The sequence below is a fragment of the Topomyia yanbarensis genome, chromosome 1, assembly GCF_030247195.1.
Source record: "Topomyia yanbarensis strain Yona2022 chromosome 1, ASM3024719v1, whole genome shotgun sequence".
Classification (NCBI taxonomy): domain Eukaryota; kingdom Metazoa; phylum Arthropoda; class Insecta; order Diptera; family Culicidae; genus Topomyia; species Topomyia yanbarensis.
The window spans coordinates 208,153,580-208,178,579 of record NC_080670.1 but is presented as its reverse complement, the minus strand read 5'-3'; the positions used below and the strand labels follow the sequence as shown (position 1 = coordinate 208,178,579).

General features: G+C 42.1%; 4 protein-coding genes across 4 annotated transcripts in view; 1 reads left to right on the top strand and 3 right to left on the bottom strand.

Moving 5' to 3' along the window:
* Positions 1-10,395, bottom strand: part of LOC131689988 (rapamycin-insensitive companion of mTOR) — a 35,876-nt gene extending 25,481 nt beyond the window's left edge. The window contains exon 1 of the mRNA XM_058975418.1: positions 10,140-10,395. Coding sequence (XP_058831401.1) covers positions 10,140-10,188 — 49 coding nt within the window. The 5' untranslated portion in view covers positions 10,189-10,395. The remainder of the gene's footprint in view (positions 1-10,139) is intronic.
* The window catches only part of LOC131690003 (probable nuclear transport factor 2), a 54,610-nt gene that overhangs the window by 27,240 nt on the left and 2,370 nt on the right, over positions 1-25,000 (bottom strand). The window lies entirely within an intron of this gene.
* On the top strand, positions 10,598-11,736 carry LOC131690019 (protein FAM32A). Its single transcript, XM_058975462.1, has 2 exons — positions 10,598-10,947; positions 11,261-11,736. Exons 1-2 carry the CDS (start codon positions 10,699-10,701, stop codon positions 11,381-11,383), a joined length of 372 nt encoding a protein of 123 aa, XP_058831445.1. The 5' UTR covers positions 10,598-10,698; the 3' UTR covers positions 11,384-11,736.
* LOC131689995 (heparan sulfate glucosamine 3-O-sulfotransferase 6) lies at positions 20,592-22,602 on the bottom strand. Its single transcript, XM_058975430.1, has 2 exons — positions 22,443-22,602; positions 20,592-22,386 (listed from the first exon to the last, which is right to left on the bottom strand). Exons 1-2 carry the CDS (start codon positions 22,575-22,577, stop codon positions 21,418-21,420), a joined length of 1,104 nt encoding a protein of 367 aa, XP_058831413.1. The 5' UTR covers positions 22,578-22,602; the 3' UTR covers positions 20,592-21,417.

Below are 25,000 nucleotides of genomic sequence, written 5' to 3'. Positions count from 1 at the left end.
TAGATGATGGTCTTCTAGCTATTTGTGGTTAAACGTAAGATTGGTTGTGGCTTTAATTGGATAGGTTGGATTTTCCTTAACAGTTTCTGCGCACGGTTTTTGAGGTGTGGCGTCTTCGTGCAGAACGGGCAGGAAGGAGTTTGCTCTGGGTGCGTGACCGGTGTTGTCTGATTATGTGGAACATCTTCTTGAGATAACGCTGATATGGTTATGTATGAAGGAATTGGGTTGGTCACACTCATTCTCACCACACGAACACCGTTCGGAATGCCCGAGAAAAAGTTCCTCCGTGTATCGTTTGTAACAGAGTCTACTTCTCCGATTCTTTGCAGATATCTTTTAATCATGCGGAGCCAGATCATGAGCACGACTTCTATAGCGTCATTTTCAATACATACGGGGATGCTATATTTGGCATTTCCGCATTTGGCAGTGTGCTGCATGTTGTTTCGCGAAACGAATGACTCAGCTTCGGCGATATTTTAGACCATAACCAGCACGCAATGTTTGATATGATGCATTTGTAAGATTTTCACTTCTGCCAGATTGAGTTCTATCTGCATTTTTGATAACTGTTCCTATTTCCGAATGACTGGTCCTACGGGATCGGAAGATCAACAATCTTCACTAAATCGCACAATAGGTAGGGGCACCGCTTGTGAGATTTTTTTTAATCTAAAGATTTATCGGAAACGGCTCAATGCGTTAGCATAACTGAGCCGTGGGTCTTTTAATTTTTTTTACAATAAGTAAAAATAAAAAAAAATCTAAGAATGTCGGTCTGCCAGATCTTGCTGACGCAGTTTGCTGCTGCGTGTTGAGATCTTTTTTCTTGACGGTGAAGCCGCTTGGGGGTCATTCAGTCTGCCTTCTCTCGCGTTATCGTTCCTGTCCATGTCGTCATCGGTACTGCTTTCTTGCTGTTCACGATCAGAGCTTCTTATTTGTTTCTTGTTCTTACGAGTCGCTGTTGTATATCCGTCTTCATCGGTATTTGCTTTTTTATTGGCGATGCCAGTTGTTGGTTTGGGAGCGGTTGTGGTGGTCGTTGTACCTGCATTATTGGTTAATTGGATCGTTGTTTTTGGTTTATCTGAAGGTGTCGGTGGCTGCTTGTTAGGCTTGTTGGCTGTAGTAGATGAGTTTTGACTAGTTGCTTCGGCGCATGTTTTTCCGTAGTGGGCTGTATGGTCACAGAATTGGCATATTGGGGTCTGCCCGAGATATGTGATTAGCGTTGTTTGTTTATAGGTCACGCCTTCTCTCGATGATTTGCATTCGATAGTCATGTAAGAAGGCATTGGTTTAGTCACTCGCGTCCCCACAATACGAACGCCGTTGGGAATGCCGGTGAAAAAATTTCTCCAGGTGTCATTCGTAATAGATTCTACTTCTCCATATTGCGACATGATTTGTTTGATGTAATCTTTCTTAGTGCGCGGGGCCAAATCATGGATACGCACGTCCACCATGTCGTTTTCCATATGCACCGGGATCTTGATTCTGGCGTTATTAAACTCGACCTAGTGTTGCATGTTGTTCTTTTCAATGAAGTTTTCTGTCTGTGCTAAATTTGTAAACGTGATCAAAACACAGTTTTTAACGTGATGTAGCTGAATGTACGTAACTTCAGCGAGATTAAGCTCCATTTTAACTTTAACTAATTGCTCCACTTCCTGAACTGTGGGTCTAACACGAGTTTTATTAAAGTTGATCGAAATCGTGTTATCCCGTAGCACGGGCACTTTTGTTTCATTTGGCAAACTCATTTCACTCCGCAGCCAGGGGAAAGAATACAGTATTGTTTGTGCACTGATATGATATGGACTGCTTGTGCGATAGGCACCGATCGGCTTGTAGGTAGAATTGACTGTTTCACTTGTGTGGGAAGATTTTTTAGCTTCAAAAGCGCTGAGTGGCACCATGTTTGCACGCATTTTAACCTACGTACTAGTGCTGAATCTTGGGTAAAGCAAAAGTCCTCGAAAATCATTTTCGATCCATGAGAACTTTCTGCTGTAAAAACTCCAGGTAGACGTACTGGTTGATTTTTGCACCATCCGGAACAGATTTTTTACCATTTCAAGCTACTGCAGCCCAAATCATAACCGAATCCGGTTGTTGCGTCCTATATACACATTCCGGCTGGTTTCAAAAGTCCGGCACAAAAAAGCTCGACGAGCTTTTATCAGCGGGAATCATCGAACCGATAACAGAGAATATGGACAAATCCTTCTGTTCCTCGTTACTAGTAGTGCCAAAAGGTAAGCACGACATTCGCTTGGTTGTTGACTTGAGAGGCTCAAATAAATACATTTAGACGACACCGTTCAAATTGCCGACATTTGAAGCTATTTTGACGGAATTGTATGGGGCACAATGGTTTCCAACTATTGACTTTAAAAACGAATTCTTCTATGTCGTTCTAGATGTCTAGATGTTCTAGATATCTTGGTAGGATATAAGGGTACTGTAAACTACCAAGACGACGTACTGGCATTTGTTCGAGCAAAGGAGAAGCACGATGAAAATCTAGCTGAGGTTATGAAGCGGCTTGAGGATCACAACACTCATGATAAATGAAAGTAAATGCTCACTTCCGAAACAAGAGGTCACGTTTTTGGGATTCAGTTGTCATCCAGTGGTTGGAGTATCGAGGACAATTTCGCAGACCTGAAAACTAGGACGAAGTCAGGAGATTCATCCCCTATAGAGCAAACAAAACTTGGCGGTTGAGAGATAGGGCTAGCGAGAGCGGAACGATTTCACTAGTCTAAAAAATTAGATCGGGAGTTCGACCACTTGAGATACGGCACCCAGAGAAAGATAAAAACCTTAGGGTACTACAGACAGTCAGATGAAATTGGGCTCTATGTGGATGCATCCCCGCAAGGTTTAGTATTCACATACACAAAAGGGCGCCTTGGCTATGATATGGAGTGTAGAAAAGGTCTGTAGTTATTTGATGAGTATAACCTTCAAAATAAGATCGGATACCAGATCAAATGCATTCATCTTTGGGGGTATGCATCGGATTGGTAAAAAAGCTGTTTCACGAGCAGAGACGTGGGCACTCGGATTGCAACCATACGACTTCATAGTCGAGTGTCCCAGGTGACAGCCAGCTGAATCTCATTCGATGATTCCTCCGATACCCATGTGCTATTCGCCCTTGGTGTGGGAAATATGAAGATGCACTGGAACGTAATAGAATTAGAAGCTGTGGTTGACAAAGCGCAGAAGCATATTCGGGAATCCCTCCAGTCTGGCTCATGGAATGCAGATATACCAGCCCATGAGCGTCATGCGAAGTATATGCGAGTGTTGGGTGCCTTAATTTTCAAGGAAAATCGAGTAATACTACCGTTCAATTTCCGAGCGAAAGCAATGGAGTTTGCCTATGAAGACAATGTTTCGTTAATGAAAAGAATTTTGCGAAATCACTTTTGGTAGCCCGGCAAGAATAAGGTAGTACACAATACTTGAACAAATGTGAAACATGCCTAAGACTGTCGAAGAATCGATGGAAAATCACGACAACTACAGTCGTAGATGCCATTGACAAACACGGCCCATCGCAACCCTGTCCTATCCTCCTTAATTACGGAGGAAATGGCTAACCGTTTGGGCGTCAAGATGCAGCGAGCCGACTTTCCCAATGCCCGAAATACGAGGCCGACTATCATTGCCACCAAGTGATCGAATCAGATAACCTACCGGGCCAGAAGAATTTTTAGCACGAAATGTCGGGTCGTATGCGATGCCAGCGCGAATTCGTACCCATCCAATCAAACTTTGAACGACGTACTTCTAGTCGATCCTGTAGTGACAATCGAGTTGTACTCCATCATGCAACGCCTTCGCATCTACAATGAAGCATTCACGGCTAATTCCAAAATGTCCCGTCAGATTCTGATGGAACCTGAATAGCCACACTATCAGCAAATCCCTTACCGAAAACGAACTTTTTCACTATTGCGGGTACTCGTACTGGACACCGTTACTTATGGAACAGCGTTGGCGTCAAACCATACAACGCGATGCATGGCACAGTTGGCAGAGGAAGAGAAAGACTTGATTGCGAAACAGTAGCTAGCACTACAAAGTTCACTGGTCACTCTGAAAGACTACCTTTATCCTCTCAGGTGACCAAAACTTCCTAGGTTCTACTCCATTCCGTTCAACCAATGTGAACACTACGATCCTTCCTGGTCGAAGATGAAAGCCAACTTTGTGGGGTTGTTGTCCGATGTTCTTACAACTAGACCCGCCCATCGTAACCGTCCAGCTAAAGCTATTGTCAGGAAACTTGGCTCACAGCAGAGTATCGCAAGTTCATGGATTTCCTTCTCCATGTACACCGACGAAGATCGTTACTAGCATACTACTTTCGAAAACTTTAAATGCTTGCAGGTACTCTTCGAGCAGTGTCCGTAGCAAACCACCAGTCTATTCAGCGATTTGTATATGGAGCGCTTCGTGCGGTGGTGAAGCTTCCACCATTTTGTGAGGCTCGTAGTAAGCACGACTTCCAGAAGTAAAGCTCCGGCTGGTGTTATTGTCCAAACTCGCTCTCACTGAGTTCGGCCAGTCAGCATGTACTTCGTTTTAGAAACATTCACACGTGCTCCATTGCATTTAAGTCGGGTATACGAATCTGCTACCGTCTCGATGTTTCTGCTGATTATATCCACGTCATCGCAAAGTACACGGCTGCTCAGACCAAGGTGCTTAGAGTTCTAAGGTGATTCGTCTTTGGCAGTAACTAGGTGAGGAGTAATGTAAGCGTGCAGAAAGCTGCAGGGAAGAAAAATTACAGCGAACAACTTTGTTTGTATACTGAAATTGAAGCAAACATGAATGAAGATGTAGTAAACAATGTTGTTAGCTATCGTTTCCAGCACCAACATGGTTGATCGTATCACCTGAGAATAAAAGTTCCTTGGCCCAGACCTCGTAAAAATCGTACCACGCATGCTGAGCCTCGCTTCCTCTTGTATTATATTAAAGAGATTTTTCTAATCCGAAGAGGCGAATGACCTTAAGGTTAAAACCTCTATAATCGAAATAACAAAGAACTATTCTACTCCCTTGCGTAATTCGAGCGGATTCAGGAAACCACCCGAAGCCTTGATACACCACCGCACACCTTCCATCGTAGCCTTAATCAGTCTTGCCAACTTCTCATTCATAGCTCTACACTAGACTGACCAGAAAAATAATGAACTTTTGAAAAACCAAACGGCCCAAATCCAAATTGTAATCAAAACATAACTCGTATCATATACTACAATTCTTCTGAACATACTATTCAGCTAAATTTGACCACTATTTCACAAAAATGTATAGTTCGTGGGAATCGAGTACTGATACGCAACCATGCACTGCTAGGACCCATGCAAAACTGACTCAGATAATACATCGTTAAAAGTTTAATAACTTCTTTCAACAAAGCCGGATTGACTAGCAGTCTTCGACAAAGTTATAGACAATTAAATTATCTTTCTTATTTTCACTTACAGTGATAATACGATGCATATAGTGCCACCTAGCGACGAAAATGCGAGTTAGTGGGTTTTCTCCATGTAAATTGTCAAAAAATCCCATACAAACTTGCGGCACGTTGGTCCGGTAGCTAGACTTGTCCGATTTGCTTCAAATTTGGTACAAGTACTCCTGGTGGGACTAGGAAGCGACTCAGGGGTGGGCCGATAGGGGTCATTTTTTTCTTGTCACTCTACTCTACACGATACACCGTGACATGTGCGACTTTGAAGTTGCTGATCGAGTGGTGTACAACATTTTTGAGGGATTTGCCGTATTTAAGATTTGGTCAGTTGTTGATCTGCCATTGATGGAACCGGTTCGGTAGCTACCGATAACTCCATTTACCAGTGGTGATCGGCGTTGGAATAAGTTTGACACAGGCCTTTTTTGCAAACCGGGGTGATGACCCCTTCTTTCCAATTCCTCCGGTAGTCCATCCGATTCTTCGATGCCGAAATTCCGTCAGTTTTTCCAGGTCCAACTTAGAGTTCCACCATTTTTTGCAGCTGCTTTATTGCTCTTAAGCTGTCGGAAATACTCCTTGTCTGCCTTCATAGTAGGTATTGCTCGATCTTCATCGGCTGCAAAGCTGACATAATCGTCCTCCTCAAACGGCCGATTATTCGCTGTGTATCGTTCAGATGTTCATCCTAGTGCTGCCTCCATTTTAAGATCAGTTTATGTTCGTTCGTCTAGACGTTTTCGGCTCGCGGCATACAATCGTTGCGAGTTAGTCCTTTCCTGAAAACAATAGAGCAGCTCCACCTCCTCGTTCTCCGACTCTACCAAGCGGGCACTTCTGTTCCAGAAAAAGACGTTTCTGTCGGAACGACTTCATGCTCTGACATGAGATTGATGCTGAGATACTGCGTATGCTGTATTCTTCCCGTCCAATATGTGGTGGCACTCGTTCTCGAGCCAATCGTTCCGTCGATTCATCTGCACGTATCCCAGGGCTCTAGGCAACGTTGCTTATGACTGCTTTTGTTCTGCACCAGCAGCTCTTCCCTAGCAGCGCTGCTTTAAGATGCTGCACGTAGGCGTTATTCATTACGGATAGTTTTTGACACAGCTCAACGATCATTAGGGAGTGGTCCGAGTCGATGTTAACGCTCCGATTTGTTCTTAAGTCTATAATGCCCCAAAAGTACCGTCCATCAATCAGATTGAGGTCGATTTGGGTCTCTGTTGAGGAGATCTCTAGGTGTATCTATGCAGGAGGGGATGTTAGAAAAAGGTACTCATTATGGGCATGCTTTAGCAGGTGGCAAAGGCGATGCGTCTTGGGCAGTTCATATTTGTCTTCGGGGGAGCACTGAACCTCAAAACCAGTCTGATTTCCTCGAAAAACCCACACCGTCGGCTCTTCCTACGATGAACGCCTCGATTCGTCGTAATGTACAACAAGCTACAACCTAATTCATGTGAGGATAATCTATGTGAGTCGTACGCCTCAATCAGTGAACCCCGAGAGGACACTCGTGGCCAAGTCGGTGCAGAGGTTATTCGACCACCGAAACCGACGGACAACCCTCTTAGCACTTGAAATCACAATAAAGCGGCGGACAAGGGGATATCCACAACTAACAAGCTCTGCCATGATTGGGTCTCTCGTTGAAGCCTACTCAAAGTGGAGTTCGGACGGAGCCTGTAGCTAAAAGGATTAACCAGTATCAAAGCTAAATCCATTCAACATCTTCGGATGCTCAACCACTCTCACTATTCAAATAGTGGCAATCAAAGCAGAATTGTACGACCGTATTCAGCTTCATCGAAGCGGCAATGGTGCTATCGTAGACCTAGACCTATTCAGCGAGATCATCTCCTGCTGCCAAACTTTGATTATGATAAGAGAACTAAAGTGAACGGTTACCTTCGTCAATAAGGAAGCCTCAAATCCAGTGCCCGAGGGATACCATAACTAAAGTCTCGGAGATCTAAAATCTGATAATTTTGAGTGATAGACTCAATATCTTCAAATTCACCCATTCTTTAATTTCAGCGATCAGCGATGAAAATTTCAATTCGTCAGTATCCTTCATTAGTTACTAAATTTTCCATTCCACTTCGCTGATTATACCTTTCACACTGACAAGCCATTGAAGCGTACAATGAACTCTACAATAAATAAAACAGCGCGTGTATTATTTGCGTACTAAAACCGACCGACTGTATCACCATTACACAGTCCGACAGTCGTCGATTTTGTTATGTTGATGTACATCACAAAACGCAAACATTTTGTAAGACAGAAGTTATTGTTTCTGTCGAACAGGGCACAAACCAGTAAGCATTCCGTCAAATACCACGTACATGTTTTGATGGGATTCCACCACAATACGATCGTTTCTTAGCGTTCCCGAAATAGAACTCACTCGACCCGGTACTAATAGTCATCGTCGTCGTATTCGTTGTTTGGCTGCCCAAACCAACAGATTACTATCCCTAGACTGGGATAGCGGGGAAGGGGGAAAGGTGAGAGATCGGAACAGACTTAAAAATGAATGCGTGATTGACAGCTAGACCGGGTCGGTCTGCTTCGTTGGTACATTCATTGAGAAAAATCGCTGCGTGCTTCACGGCATAACGTGTAGCGTATGCGACCTGTCCGATTCCATTGCTTAACGGTAGCGAATACCGTGAAGTGTTGATTAGGAAAGTTAACACACTCGTGTTTGATTTCACGATTGAACGACGTTTTGTGGATAGCTCGCGATCTGGTTCGGGGATCATTCATGGTGACACATTCAATGAACATTATTTTCGAACTGAACCAAACAATTAATCAAAAACAGTTTTGTTATTGAAACTTGGTGACAAGTTCTCACATGGAACTTATGCTTATTTGACAGAGCAATTTATTCATTACTCATACTTAATTTCATAATTCGCAGTAGTGAATCACCAACCACGATCAATAACAAATCTCTCACCGTGCAGCCGCCAGCTAGTGTAGACGCGACTGAATCGAAAAAAAAATGAAAATAAACAAGTGGCACGATTCGCACATCCGTATATCGTGTGTGACGTGATTGATCACGCCGCGCTGTTTCGCCAAAAACGAAAACTTAATTTAAGTCGGGCGGGCTCCGTCTGTGTGCTGTTTTTTTTTATTCGCTTCACTTTCGTTTCGCGAATTGCGAGTGAGCAGTACCTATTTTTGGAAAAATGTTAATCTGGCTTGGTGGTTGATTGTTTTCATTCTCACGCTCAAAGTCAAATCGGAGGGTTCAACAGCAAAAGGGTCAGTCAGCTACAGTTTGCACAACTTTTTGTTTACATTTGCCGCGATTGGGGTCGGGGGGGACCGGATCATACTGCATTCTTGTCCCTTCGGAATGAGGTTGAAAGGGACGGGCACACTGGCACTACTCTGACGTATCACCATTTCACGTGTGCGTCGACCGACCATAACACGGCGATGTGGTGCGCAACTACTACCAACAGCGACTACCGGGGTCAGGAAGATAGTATGTAGTATAGTACAACAAACAGCACTGCCAAGACGGTGTGCAGTAGTAAAAGTGCACACAAAAATTGATTCAGCAGAAGTAAACTCCATTCGTCCGTAGCCGGAATGCGCACATCCGCCATCGTGCTATGGGATATGTGCATATTTATTGCCCTGTGCCACACTCGTGACAGCGGGGCCAGAGAGAGAGCGAGAAAAAGCGACGTGGGAAGGAGGCTCAAGTGGCCAGTGTTTCCAGGTTTATGCTGACCCAGTGGTCTGATTTGCTACAGGCGAGGATCACATGTCGGATAATTGTTTTAGTTCATTATGAAGCTGAAACACAAACAATTCATAATTAGTAATAAGAAGCACTTTTCTCCGAATTTTAATTTGTATCCAATCAATACTTCACTTGTGACAATTTTCATTCGAGGATATCCGAGTACAGGTTGGAACCTTATAGTCACCGTCACGTTACTGGATAAATTAACGTTATTCACTTCCTTCTGACCTGTGTATTGCAGGTCCATGAACTCAATTTTTCCTAGTGCGACAAAACCGGATGTATTATGATCTGTCAAGATAGACGGCGAGTTCCGTAGCAAACTGTAGTAGCGAGGTTTTGCTTCTAAAACAGTAACTTGAAAATTCTCATTTTCGATCCAATTTATTTTTTCACTTGCTTCATCAATTCTATCACAAAATCAACTTTTCATGCACACAAACATCAAAACTATTTACATCCACCACATTCCGATGAACTGGCAACCTTGCCGCGCAAGCACTCGTCTGCCTATTTCTCACCGCCGCGTAGTCCACAACCCTGCAGCACACACTACCCTCACCCGCGTCATCCGGATGTTTATTGGCAAAGCATGACCTAATAACACACGGGAGGGAAGGTTTTTCCCGTCGTCAATCATCTTTGGCCCTCCGATGAGGGCCAACGCGACGCGGTACACCGAAAATCACCGCTTTCCCCCCGCTCAAGCGATTAGCTGGCTTGCCTGCCTGGCAAAAGTTCCATTTTGCCCCCAGTCGCGCAGAAATGAAACGGTCAAAAAAAAGGAAAGAACCCCCAAAGCACGCACCGCATCATAAGACGCAATCACCCATTCGAGGGGAGACCAATATTTACTTCTCTGTCGCTGGCTCCGATGGCGAATCATCCAGCTGGACATGGCCATCGTTTTCGCTGACTTGCAGTTACCCGCAGCACCCGGTTTCACACTGTCCGTACACGGCTGGCACTCGAGTACCGTTTTTCACTACGATTTACCACCGACTCGCGAGATTCTTTGCACAAATTTTACCCGAATTCCTTCTTAAAGACGCACAAACACCGTTCATGGTGACCGTCATCACCACTTCGTTCGCAGCAAATGAATGTGTGTGTCTGTTGGGTGTTTGTCGATTCGAAGCAGTCATGTCGCTTCGTTTTGTGTGCTCTCTCACTCCGGCCGCCGGTCGGTTGAGTGATTTGCTATTATTTTCTAACCTACCGCCAACATGACTGCATTGGAATCGCAGGTAGGAACGGCGAAAATTTAATCGCCCATGCAGCAGACAGTAGTAACAGTTGTCAAAAAATGGTTAGAAAACTTTGAAGCATTTTAGGTATTTTTGTTTACGTTTTTCATTGCCTCTGAGCATCAAGTGAAATTTCTTGTGATCGGTTGTTTAATTCATTCAGCGCAATGTCCGACGAGTATCAGCACGTTAGTAAGAGTAAACTGAAGCTTAAGTGCGACTCGGAGATTAAAAAGAAGAAGAAGAAAAAGAGCAAGGACAAGGAAAAGCTGCGGGAAACGTTGGAGAAAACGATAAAGGAAAGTGGCGGTGGCAGCAGCAACAGCAGCAGCAGTGGTGGCCAGAGTCAGCCGCAGGCAACGGGGCGTGTGCTGACAAAGGCCGAGGAAGCATTCAAAAATATGCAGGAAAAAATGGTGAGTCGTCGATTATTTAGTATAGGATTACTAAGCAGTGTGTCGCTTTTGGTTTCTCTCGATGCAACTGACGCCAAAAATAAGTCGTTAAACTTTATGTCAAACAATAAAAAAGATTAAATTTGTTTTGGGAAGTAGAATACTGTACCAGGCAACTATAAATCTAGAAACCATAGTTTTACTGTTTTGGCACGAAGAAGCAAACCCCTGTAGCTGAAATCATTGCTAAAATTCGCCGAGGATATTTTTGCATATATTTGAAAGAAACGTATTCTATTGTATTATAGCTTATTTACGCTATTTTTATTTTTAGCAAAAGAAACGCATTATGGAAAAAGCCTCGATGACTCATAAGCAGCGGGTAGAACAGTTCAACCAGCACCTGGACAGCCTGACGGAACATTTCGACATACCCAAAGTATCCTGGACCAAATAAAGAGACAATCGGTTCATATTACACTGTATTATTCTATCATTTGTCATCCTTCACGATACTTCACCTGTATCAAATTATTAGATTAAGTATAGTATTATGAAGAGATAAACATATTATAAGATCTTTAATTTAGAAAAACTCGTTTTTGTATGCATCGGAAACGGGTGTTCTAATTAGCACTTTTTTAAACCTTTCCTATTTTTTCTGATTTTAATAAAAAACGGTCAAATATGACATTTTTACCCACACAGCATATACTTGATGAAACTTTTAAACTTTATTGAACAGCAAAATACGAAAATCACTCCCCTCCCCTATGCTGTTTTAGGTTTTTTTTTGTGCAGCTGACGTTATAGATACGCAGTCGAACTTTACGCAAAATAAATAAAAATTATTTTCTAAGAATGAATTATCACGACCACAACTTCTATTGAACGACCTTGATCCGTATCCTTTTGCTGGGATAACTGTCAAAAATGCTAACCCATGTGGTTAAATTCACTGTCAAGGAAGATCAATAGTATCAATCGAGATTTAAAGGTTATACATATATGTTGTTTTATTTAGATAGATAAGCTCTATCGGTTTATGAAATAAAATTGAATTTTATTTTTCATTTAATGTCCTAATTGAATCTTCCTGGCAAGCTATCTCGCCTATCAATGCATTTACAATAGGTTTGCTACTGTACACGGAAGTTGCTCCGGAGCAAAAAATATTTGCTCCTTTTTATTTCTGTTAGCTACCAGAAAAAAGAAGAGAAGAGAATACAGGAATGGTTTTCCAACTGTTTGCTCCCGAGTACTTCCAGTTTCTTCTGGTATTGGAACAATGCTAATTTTTGCTGACTTGCCTAGGTGTCAATTTATGGCGCCGCTGGGTGCATGACAGCTAAGCAGCACAGGGCCGGATTTGCGCTTGTCCGACAAGTCGATCAATATGAGACGAAAGATTAGATGCGTATCAATGTACAGGGGTGTGTAGCGCTACCACTTCTTACAAAATTTTTACCCGGATATTTTTACTGAGCTATGGAGCGGTAGACTTCAAAAGAAACCTGAGTATATGCTGGAATCAGACAGAAATGCGAATCAAAGCGATTGCTCGACATTTTAGAACACTAGAAAGTGACTAGTATGCATTCTTTCATTCCTTCTGTAACTCGCACTGGTTGGTCGGAAAGTTACCAAAATATACTTCCATTTGTGAAGTCTAATGCGTACCGCTACCATTAACATTGAGGTATTTTTTCGCGTTTGTTGTCGATGTTGCCTGTTTAGTTTGGTGTAGACTTTCATTTCCCTGGCTATCCGCAAATAATACAAAAGCACCAGTCATTCTCGCTGTGGAGGATAAGCCGAACTTTCACTTACACTGTGAACAGGATAAGAAGAGAGGCAGGATAGAAGCATCGCCTGGGATGCGAGTTTCGAACAAACGAGCCAAGCTCACCTTACCAGCTAGTTGGATTAAATCACCCGCCATCCCATCAAGCAGCAGTAGGTGATAAGAACCAGAAATAGGGGAGGGGGGGGGGGGGGGAGTTGATTAGGTGAAATCGAAGAAATTTATTTTTTTAAACCATTCGAGCGACTTAGTGGGATGTAAAATATAAAATTTTAGCGAATGGCGGAATATTGTTGCCTTTGTTGTGGTAATGAAGTAGCTTTGTTTATCATTTTCCTTGTTCTTCATGCGAAATAGTTGGTGGACGCATCTTGTTCACCTTGAAACGAATTAAATCTGGTAAAAGCACTACTTACACTTTTCGAAAATATTGCATAGAAACAATAAGATTCAGTACTAAACAAGTTTAAATTATTCGTCACCGAGCCCGGAAAAATTTATGTAATACACGGAGGCCGGGAGATCTCCCCCAAAAGAGTCTCCGGGTTAATTCCGGAGGGGTGTAACATTTTGTGTACTGGACAATATTTTCTGCGAATTTTACGAGTTTTTTTAACGTATCTGATCTCTGTATGTACCAGATACATTTCTATCAAAGGCCTACCAGACATGACAGCAATCATCATCCATATTCGAAGGAGCTGAATGGGTTTTCTAGTTGTCACTACAGATAAACAGTTGAATTTCAGTGGTTTAATGGAGATTTTTACGCTCACTCAGTTTCAAACTATTCCCAGTGCTTTTTGGAAATGCATTTCCAAATGGATACATTTCAAACTATTAACCAATAGTAAATTATGAAAAATCGTTCCCCACGTTGAACATCGACAAATACAGACAGTAAAAAAAATCGTCTGGCAGCTGTGCTCATTTTCCTGTGTGCGATCATCTGCGCGCGCTGCCGCGAAGAGCTCATTGAGCTCCTGTCGACAGATCTCACAAACACTAATGGAGCTATGCGCAACGCATATCGTCGTGACCGAGATTTTTCGTTTAGTTCACTCGCAATCGTGCTACGGTTCGGTTTATTTTCCTTTTGAGAGTTTTTATCCGTCCGGTTTGCTTAAAATAATTCGTAGACCAGTTATCACAGTTTACAACTATGGTTCGGTACGTGAAGTTTCGGCTATTTTATTCTCAATGCGATAAACGGGAGGTCGATCGCGAATTTTCAACTCAATTTAATTTAGAGCAATGTTCTAGCCACGAGTTCGGTGTTCTATCGTAGTGCAGTGAAGGATGTGCTGCTTGCTCTTTCAGTGCATAATGTCATTACACATTATGCATGATCTAAAAAGAGTTCCAAACTTTTCATTAAAAATGCAGAGTAATGTGGTAAAGTGTAGGTTTAAAGTTCGCGAAATATCAGCCATTTTGCACGCGCAACATGTTCGATCATGCGCGTGTGCGGCTGTGGTTCTCTCGCTTACGGAAGCTGAGCGAGCTGTGGAGCAAAAAAGGAAGAAAAAAGCATGGCGGGTTCATCCAGTGTTCGGATGGATTGCCGCGCTCATGAGTGTCATCGCAGTAGGTTGTGCGAGTGCCGTTTGAAGGTAGAAGAAATTATAAGTGTTTGTTGTCGATGCTGTCAGATGCGCAATCGGGTTGCCGGTAATAGTGCAAGAAAAAAATAGTGTTAACTGTTAAAGTTTAAATAGCTGGTTTCTTAAAGCAGAGATGGAATAATATTTTGTGTGCTGTTTTGCAGAAATGGAAATTTGTGAGAATCCACGAAGGAGCTGAATGAGTTTGCTAGCTGTTACTCTAGGTAAATAGATATTTATTGCAGATTTTATGAAATTAGTTGAATTTCCAGTTGAAAACGGACTATACTTACATGGTTTTGTCCAGTATCAGCATCCATGACGACAGTGTTCGTGTTTGTTTGCTACATTGATTATCTGATATAATAGTGGGAAGTCTAAAATTTAATTGCCTATTTCCGCATGCATTTGCCACTATTAATATCCAATTCCTTGATTCATTCTCTTCCAAATGGAGTATTGTTTAGAACCAAAAGCCTTAAATTATTTGGAAAATAATATACCATTTCATTTTTATTTCATATTTTTCTTTAAAATATGTTTCTTAATAAAATAAAATAAATGAAACTTTAAGCTGTCTTTTCAAAAGAAAAGCAATGTGTCAGTTCCGATTGCACAATCATGAATATCGCTCAGATAAAAACAAGCGAGTTCTACAAACATCAACTGTCTGTAACTGCCCACGTCTACTCCACCAACCTTTTTATCTGCCGGTCCGAACCTGGCTGCACGATCATGGAACAGCACATTTCTGCTTCCAGGTTTGAACTCACTGAACATATCGAACACAACCTTGCTCCTAGCGCCGTGGCCAAACTTATCCGAAAGTGCGACAAAAGCTGTCCGGTTACGGTCTTGCGGATGTAGATTCCCGCTGGCATCTTGTAGTCAATGTTATATGAAGCATAGTTGTCAGTCGGCTCGTACTGAAAAGATTTGGACAGATGAGCACCTTGTCGGAACCGAGCCTAGTTCGGTGTTGAAGAACGCCTTCTGCTGACGTTTGTCGTTCAAGTACAGTACCGCCGAAATGGCACGTTCTAGCAAAATATACTTACAATGGGGCCTTCAACAGCATTTCAGTAGAAGTTCCGTCTTCACAAAGGTACACGTAGTCATCCGTGCAGGCAGTTGGATTCAGTGCCGGTTGAGCGGGGGCACCAGCCACCGGTAAACCATTGACGTAGATAGCCTTCGTGAAGGCAACGTCTCCATTGTTTGCCACCGGACAAGGAATAGCACCATCATATCCGGAATACTTATCCGGATAGTCACAAACGTTCGGTTTTTCGCAAAGTGCACACAGATTAGAGTTATGCTTTTTCAACAGCCGGTTCACTTCATTATTCGGAGAGTACTTCCCCACTAGACACAAACTGCCAAACAGCCAACTTAAACGAACCTAGTTTTTTTCAGCTTCGTAATTGGAATCTTGTACCCGACGTTCATCCCATGTGACGCGACTTTTTCCCTTTCAGATCGGCCATACTTTTAAAATTATCACTCCCTGACCAGCACTGTCCCCTCGTAGCGGAACTCGGCCTTCGGGTCCTCTAGCGTTCGGAACTCGGTTCGTGCCTAGTCTTGCATGCTGGCTCGTGGTAGTATCGGATTCTTACTGCAGTGGTGTGTAGTAGTTAAGCCTACCGGCTAAACCTCTCGTTTCTCCCAATCCTCATCTCTCCGGGGCCACTGTTAGGTATTACTCTTAGGAGGAATTGTGCTCCTACTCTTTTTAGTTTGTTTTAATCGTTCATGTTTTCTCCATTGTTACTTTTTATAATCCTTGGTGTTACTCGTTCCGATTTGTCTGATAACTGGTACTGAGAGTGCCTCGGCGGCGGTATTTCTCCCGATATCGATGCCCGTTTTCTCGAGCCATTTAGTTCTCAGTTACTCCAACTGAGAGATCATAAGCAGTGAAATTTCTCCTGACAACGATATTGTGGAAAGACACCCTCTCAAGTTTTCTTTCTTCATTTCTTCAACGACTTTTTTCTAGAGTGACCGAACTCAAATGACATTTTATGTTTCAAACAGCTCGCAGTATTTTTTTCCTGATTGAGGTTTTATGGCACTCCTGAAGCCCTTCTTAAAACTTAGAATGCACTTGTAGTGCACCACAAAACCAGAATTGCTACTTGGGTTGCTAAGCCGAACTATGTTTCGTTTCCACTGGTGTCATCAGCTTTAACCAAACTTCTTGTCTTTCGGAATATCACGCATGACTAGTTGTTTGCCCAGGAACACCTGTTCTATCTCCGCTTTTGTAGCTTGTGTCGATTCGGCACTAGCTTAGTCCTGACACTAAACTAGTGTCGGATTTTGATGAGAGGAACACGAAACGCATCTCCATAACTAATTGACAAACATCAATTTAACGGCCTAGACCGTTATTTGTGTTTCGAAACGACTGATTTCTAGGACTTCGAAGCATTGTTTTTCGTAATGTGCTGTCTGATTGCAAAGCTAGTACGTAAGAATCTGACCAGGGTAGTTGCACCGCGTTATTTGCCAAACGCATTTCAACAACACGAATGCCGTTGCGTATGCCACTTTAAAATTTTGCTCAAGTTGCGTTTGTAACGAACATTAGACATGAATCTGGTCTAATGCCCGGCGCTAGGTCTTGCAGGCGCACTTCATTGTTATCGTCATCCATATATTCAGGATCTTAGTTTTAACGTTGTCATACGATGCCTTCTCTAATAAACATCGTAGGATTTAAGAGCCTAACGACCTGTTCAGGGTATCATCCAAACAATATGTGGTATCGTTGGACCATATGGGTTAAAGTTTGTGTATAATATTTTTTTATTAGGCTTCACAATGAAGTTTTCTGCCTGGGCTAAACTTTTAAACGTTATCTATACACAGTTTCTCATGTGGTGTACTTCCTTTAAATTAAGATCCGATTTCACTTTTTGCTCAACGTCGAGTACTGTAGGTTAAAGAAGATTTTATTTAAAATCAATCGAGATTATATTTTCCCGCATTACAGGCATTTTCATTTTCTGGTGCTAGTGGAAACTGCGCTGCCGGATAATATACTGTTTGTGAAGATCAATTTTGTTTGTGCATTTCTTACTGGGGCAATCAGCACACGGATACGAAAAACTACCAAAAGTTGAGCTCTTTTGACTCAATCTCGGGGTATCGTGGAATTAGGTAAACCGTGTTGAAGGTAGTTTCACTTTAACCACGGCGAAAACCACAACTCATTGACAGGTTTTTATACTCAACCTTGAGTTAAATATGCCTAAATTTAAGTTGAATCTACCTAATTTTGAGTATACCTCAAACAACTCAAAAGTACATTATTCCATGGAAGGCCTCGACTGAGTCGAATCTCTCTCTTTGTTTTTGACAACACTAATAAGTGCGAAAGCGACGCAAGACTCAAAACTACCTAAATTGAAGTTAAAAGAACTTATTCTGCGGGTTGTTTTATTTTTCCGTGTAGAGTAATACAGTCGTGATTCGCTGGTTGGGCCACACCTCTGTCCAACTAACTTAGTTGGACCGGCTGACAGATCCAAAGGAGACGTTAGTAGTGTATTTGTATCTATTCACATCTCTAATAATTGTCAGATTGATTGTCAAAGTAAATTTGACATAAGATTTTGACATTCAGATGCTTTTTAGTTGGGCAATGGTCCAACTAGGGGAGGTTTAACTAAAAAGCGGTCCAGTTAAAAAGTGTCCAACCAGCGAATCACGACTGTACTCAAAATATTTAATTCGCCTGACAATTTTCGTCCCTCTTTGTTTGACTGGTCTGTTGCATAAAACTTCTAACACTATTTTTGCAGTAAACGGCAAATTACAGCGGATAGCCTAGAACAGAGCTTCAATTGACTTATTTGACGTCTAGGACACCAACACAGTTGCAATGTGTATAGACACATATATGTATACGCGATGTTTACGATTCGCCATCTGATTTAACCTCATTTGACAAAAAATTTACACGATTTAACCTCAATCTCGCACTAAGCCAACTGGTCATGAATTAGTCAATAGCCTACCGATCGCCAGCATCTAGTTTGACCTGCCTAGCCGCCTTTTCGTTTACTGGGTTTTAGTACAGCTTATTTAAACAAAATATGAGTTTAACACATTTGGCGTGTACGTGAAGAAAAAAGTATTAATAAATGGTCTGGCACCTGAGCAATCAGCGTTTTAGTTTAGTCTGGAGCAAAGCCAGGGGCACAGATTTCTATATGTTTCTGTTTTAATACACAGCCTAGCACAGATTTTTCATTTTTTGCCTCTCGATAAAACTAAAAAAATAGACCACCACTTCTTGTTTTGAGGCAAACTTGTATACGTTTTGCTTTACAAAGATTTCACAAAATATTACCTGGCATCCCTGTAGTCTGCTTCGAGTCAAACAGTTCGGAATTCGGATATAGTTAGTGCGGTTCTGAGAAACGATTGGTACACTGCACTGTTAACAAGCAGATCGATTTTAGCATCCGATCTGATCGAGGTGAGAAAGTAGTGTAGATTGATTTTAGCATTTTTTTATCAAATGCGACTCATCCGAGGAATCGAAACCTTTGCACCGATCGGTTCAGTTTCGGTATTTTTGATTCGCGACATCAAGTGCAAGGGATTTTGTTTTACTGTTTCTCCGCGGATATAAATACTGTGTCGAGTGTTTCCATGTTTGATAATCGGAAATAGAGTCGCGAAGAAAACGAATAAAGATTTGTTTTTTCGACGGCGTCGGTGAAGAAAAAATTGTGTGAAAAGATGGCTGCCTCCGCAGATAAGTGTTAGTGAAAAAAACAGCGGCTAGAAAACATTCATGCGATGTATTTGTGTTGGAGCAGCAAGCGATGATTTCGATGACCAGATAATGTGTTTCTTTTAGTTTTGTGGAAATATATCCACTTATTAAAGAATAAAATTACGGTTCCAGGTAGAATTGCGAAAGAAAATAATATTCGTTGTTCGATGGCATCGACGATATCGAAAAAAAATGGTGGAAAGAAAAGGCTGTCACTCAGCAGTGGTTAGAAATACGACAGCGCCTGCTGCGGTTAAACCGCATGGAAGTGCAATCAGTTTTTTTTCATTCGGTTGTTTTATGCCAAAATATCAATTCGAAAGTGAAGAAAAATTTGGAAAAATATTTGAAAGAAGATGTGTGTGCGATTGAGGAGGAAGTTATTTCTTGTTCGAAGGCATGGGTGATAATGAGAAAATTGTCAGAAATGAGCTGCCAGCAGTGGTGCTGATTAAAGATGCATTGTTCCGTCATTTAGTGTTGTTTTGGTATTGGCGATTGCTGTTGCATGGAAGCACAGCAAAATTTCCAGAAATATTTTGTAGTTTTCCTAGCAAAAGAATGAAGAAAGGTAGGTGGTTGGCATAGTTTAATATGCGAGGTTGATGCTGAAAGAAGTGTTTAATCAATTTTAGTACCTCATTCAGTCGAGTATTGCCCATCATCGTTTGCAACAGGTCAGTGATTATTTTTGATTGGTGTTTTTTAAAAGTATTTTTTTATTTACTTTCTGTATTATTATTCAGTATTTTCAACTAGGATCAGCGTTTCGGTTTTCTCAACTAAGTGAAAAGTCAAATAAGAACTCCGAAAAATATTTTAAACATTTTCATACAAAAATGCGCAATTGAAAAAAAATCTTGGGATCAGAAAAATCCTCATAGGTCAAATTTAATATTTCAAAACTTCAAAATTTACCTCTTTCGATGCAACCGGAACAATTCTGATTAAATTGCCTCAGCTGAAGTCATTGAAAATATAATATACCTATGTGTTAGCAATCATTTCTTGCAATTATATTTACGCCGTGAATACCTTTGCCGCACTTCGAATATTGTCGTTTCAAGTAATTTGTCTGAGGACCAATTTAAATAGTTGTAAGGAGCGCTTTATACAGTCCGGCGGATCAGATACAAGCCGATACCATTAGTAAGCCCTTCTGTTCCGTACAGCACTCGAAGTTGCTGCTCGGACTCAAAGAAAATGCGAACTACTAAACAACGTTCAAGAAACCGTCCAACGATGGACGTCTGTTGAATGGTTATTTGGACGTTGTCCATCGTTGGTCCAACGAATATCATTTATTAGACATTTTTTAATGACATATTCCTCATTTATAAAAGGGCGAACGAACATGTTCGCAGAATTTTTTTCTCCAACTTTTTTTTCTAGAAGTAAACATACCTCAATAAAAAACAAAACCAAAGTTGTGATATCGATTGTCAAAAAGAAACCTTCGGCATTAGAATAATTTTTGTCATTTATTTATCAAGCAGACTAGTAGGCCATCGGTGAGAGAGGAGCAAAAATGGAACAATTTTTCTTCTGTTATGGTTGAACCAATGTGGCACATTTACATCTCTGCTATTTCTGAGGCCGCAAGTAAAATAAACCACTAATCGATTCTATTCGACAGTTCAGAAAAAAATAACATAAACCGATCAAGGTGAGATCTTTTTTTTTAAACCGACTTTTTTTAGTCCTTAAGTTTTTGTGCGAATCTAAGTGCTTTCCTTGCATTTTGTTCGGTTTGGCATTGCATTGTGCGAAAGTATCTTACTGCTACTATATTTATATGGTTCTTATCTAATTCGCCCCCGAAAACGTGAGCGTTTAATTATGGTTCTTCTTTTACTTCCTATTCATTGGTTAATTTTTAGATATTTGGCTCCTAGTGCAAATTCGTGGTACAAAAAGTTACCCTTTTGACATCTGAATTTTTGTTTTCGACATGCTAGTTTGCCACAAAATGTTGGTTCTTTTGGTTTGCTTTCGTTGAAAACGCTACAGTTTCGATCATTTCAGGTTCAGGAATGATCTGTCAGTGAATTAATTTGAGCTATGGAAGCTTGCAGGATTCTTCTTTTACTGAATGATTGATTCAAAATTTACCAACTTGTTTCAGTTGACCAAGAAGGACCCTGCAAATTCCTCCAATTTTCGTATAATCCATTGAACACCCTCATTTAGCTAGGAACTCTACGCGGATTGCAATTGAATTTCATTCTACATCCTCCGGTAACTAAATACTTATGTACACCTATCTAATGTCTTGCGATTGGATTTCTTCAGGGCCAACCAAAGTTGATCCCGGTCAGCTGGTAGAACTTAAGATTGAACGGTCGGTAAAACTCGCGCAATCGCTCGATGGCCTGTGGTTCAATCCGAGGATGGTTACGACCCTTCGTTTTACCCAGGCAGTGAGGCGACGATCGTTCCTCGGATTTCAGCAAACAGGGGAAACCCTTGGTCGAGTTGAAATAGAAATGTTTCTCGTTTACAACCCGTTTCAGGCCCAGAAAGTCCTGAACGCGACCGATCTCTACCGCCGGATCGGCGATCAAGCGTTCACCGCTGACGAAGATCAACTGCGACAGTGGGAAGTACTCGAGCCACCGTTCCAGGTGTTTGGCATATACTCCGATCTTAACCGGTCCCCAGGTAGTGTCTACAACGCCACCGGAGGTTCCGTTAAGAAACGCTAGTTCCTCGAACTTTTTCATGTCTTTCTTTTTACTGCGCGCCTGAGTGTAATCGGAGATGGCACGTGTCACTGGATCCCGTACAACCACCAGCAGCTTGGTGCCCGGGTTCATATGGTAGACCCGTTTCGGGGCTTCCTTGGTAATGAAGTAACTCGGCGTTTTTTCCATAGTGATCTGACCTTCGATCGTCGGTGGCATGTGGTGCCGATACCAGTGCAGACCTTTGACGTAGTGTCGATCGAAAAAGTGTACCTCGCAGCCAGCCGCGCGGACATCCGGATGAAGCCGAATAAATTCCAGCAAGGCACGGGTGCCACTCTTTTTGATACCGATAATGAGAGCATCCGGTAGATGGCGGGATGGTCGCAAGCCTTGCGACCGAAGGAAACGATACTTGGGTGAACCGTCGGTAGCGTTCAGGATTCCTTTCGACTCATAGCCGGTTCCATCACCAGTTAGGGGTACTATTCGAACGATCGAACCGAGGATTTTAATCTGCGGTGCGTCCGTTTCCTCAGTGGGTGTGGTTACCGTGGTGAAGCTGGTGTGGGCCTACAAAGGATTAAAAGCATTATTTTATTTAGTTATCTACTAAGGCACAGGCATACCTTTTTCCAAGTCCGGTTGATGCTCGATATCAGACATGTGTTAAATGTGTAGGAAACGTACAGCATACAGATGCAGACGACTATCGTAATCGCGATGGTACGATTACTCAGATTAGCGTACCATTTGTGGAACATTCCTGTTGCGATGTTGCCTCACCGGATGGCTGTAAATAAATTAGAAGAAAAAGGTTTATGGTTAATGTCTCGATTTAACAGCAAAAAGTGGCATTAATTTGTAGGATGAGCCGGGACCGAAGCCAAGCTAATTGCATAACCGCAGGGTCAAGTGAACAGAGTCGCATACCAAATGCTCACCAGAACAAACAATAAACTTGCTTCTCAGAGTAATAAAGCTAAAGTACCACGAACTACAAATCCGGATTGGCTTTGCCGCTCATCTGCGGTTCGAGTTCAAAAGGAAGCAGAAACCGGTGCGCCTACAGCGTTTTTAGAACGACGACCAACTGTTTGTGTGTGTGTGTGTCTGTGTCCCTCACGAAAAGTATGCATCCAGGCGTAAATATGCGCTGTAGCACTGTGCCAGTCTCAAAAGGACGGAAATTTGTGTCTAAATTTGAAAAATAAATAAGCACATGTCTTTCTGCCGGTTGAGCCTGCCTGCAGGCGTCAAGTAACCGGATCCGCATCGTAAGCAGTAAGGCGGTTTTGTGTACGGTATTATTCCTAGAATCAAACTATTTGCCTTGCTCATTTTCCCACAAAACGGCCGAGTGCGAGTCAAAAAGGAGCGAGCGTTAGCCCGGGGCAATTTGATCATGGCGTATATTTGAATAGTGTACCCCCTCCCGTCAACCACCGAGGACACACCGTTGCATGTTGGCACCAGTATCAACGCTAGCATTCAAGTGTGATGATAACGACCGCTGCGGAGAATATTCGATGAGCTAATTTGCACCATGTCGAGAAAGTTTTCCCCTCGGGCGAGATATCCGGTTGGATTTGGAACAGAGCAAATGACAACCTGAGAAAGTGGGAGCTTTGAAAGGAGGATTAACTTGGTTGAAATGGGCCGACATGGAATATTATCTGTAACGGAGAGGGTTTGAGGGAGATAATCAGGAAGGTTTTGGCAGGTGATTTCACAACCCTATTCTCGTTGTGAGATAATTTAATTGACAGTAGATAATGGTTGAAGTGGAAAAAATGTGGGAATAGGCGAGCTGAGGATATGATAACGAGGCAATAAATAAGACGTTTGTGATCCTCTGAGTTGGGTTAATAAAGCTCAACATTCTAAATGTAATAATTTGATTGACCAAAAGCCTTTAAAACTTCAGCAAAATTTGATAATTACTAATGAATGCTGAGTAACTTCTACGTGGGAAATAATAAATACTATAGATATTACCCTTTTAGTTGGTGAATTATACCTTCAGTATGGGTACCCATACATTTCCAATTCGGAACCAACATCGTTTGGACTGCCTCGTTCTCTACCAGCTACCATATACTTTATCTTGTCAGAGTTTACAATCAGTCCGATTCTCGCAGCTTCCCTTTTAAAGGACAAAAATGTCTCTTCCACCGCTCTGCGATCAACGCTAATGATATCGATGTTTTCCGCGAAGCCAAGAAGCACTTTTGAGCGCTATGTTGAACATATTAGACTAGAGAGTGTATTGCCCAGCTTTAATCCGTCTAACGTTGCAAACTGGATGTCACCTCACCTATTTTGACGCTTGTTTTCGACCCATCCAGTGTCACACGAATCAGCTTTGCCGGGAAACCATGTACAAGCATTATGTGTCACAGTTCGTTTCGTTTCACTGAATCGTACGCTGCCTTGAAGTCCACAAACAGATGGTGTTAGCAGCAGCAACAGGAAACTATGTCTGATTTATACAGTTGCCGCGAGGAAAAAATACTGGTTCGACTTATAAACTATATTTTCTGGTTCCGATCTAACCTCGTGTACAATTAATAATGAAAATTTTCTTACTTTTGCCGGCAACGCCTCCTGCGATCAAGTCTACTATAATCGAAATTTCAACTATAATTTTTTTTTGAATTCTCATGGCATACTAATTTCTAACAGATGCTGGGTCCGCAAGTTGCATTCCTGAAATTAATCCAAAATTTATCACAGGGTGAATCCGTCGTTGATCGTCTTTCTCGAAACTCACATTGCTATTCGCCGACAGAGGTTTCAGTCAACGTGAGCAATCTGCTAAACAGAACACGAGAGCGTACCTTGTAGGGATCATAGAGTATCCTTATGTCTCGATAGCTATTATACTCGAGGCCCCTTTTGAAGCAATCCATCCAATCCGAAGACATTTCCACCCAGATCACTCTGTGGATTACTTCGTACAGCCAGTCACTGTCGACTTTTAGTTCGGCCGGGATTCTGGCCTTCCCAATGGCCTTACCGTTTTTCAACTCTCGAATAGCCATTCGGTTTGTGCCTTCTCTAGTCGTTTGTTCATTCAATAGCAACTCAAAACGTGCTCTCTTTTCCTGGCATGATCTGTTAACAGATACCAGGTCCGGTCGTTATTCATGGCCGGCGTCGGAGTGCTTTTCCTTCCAATGCTGTT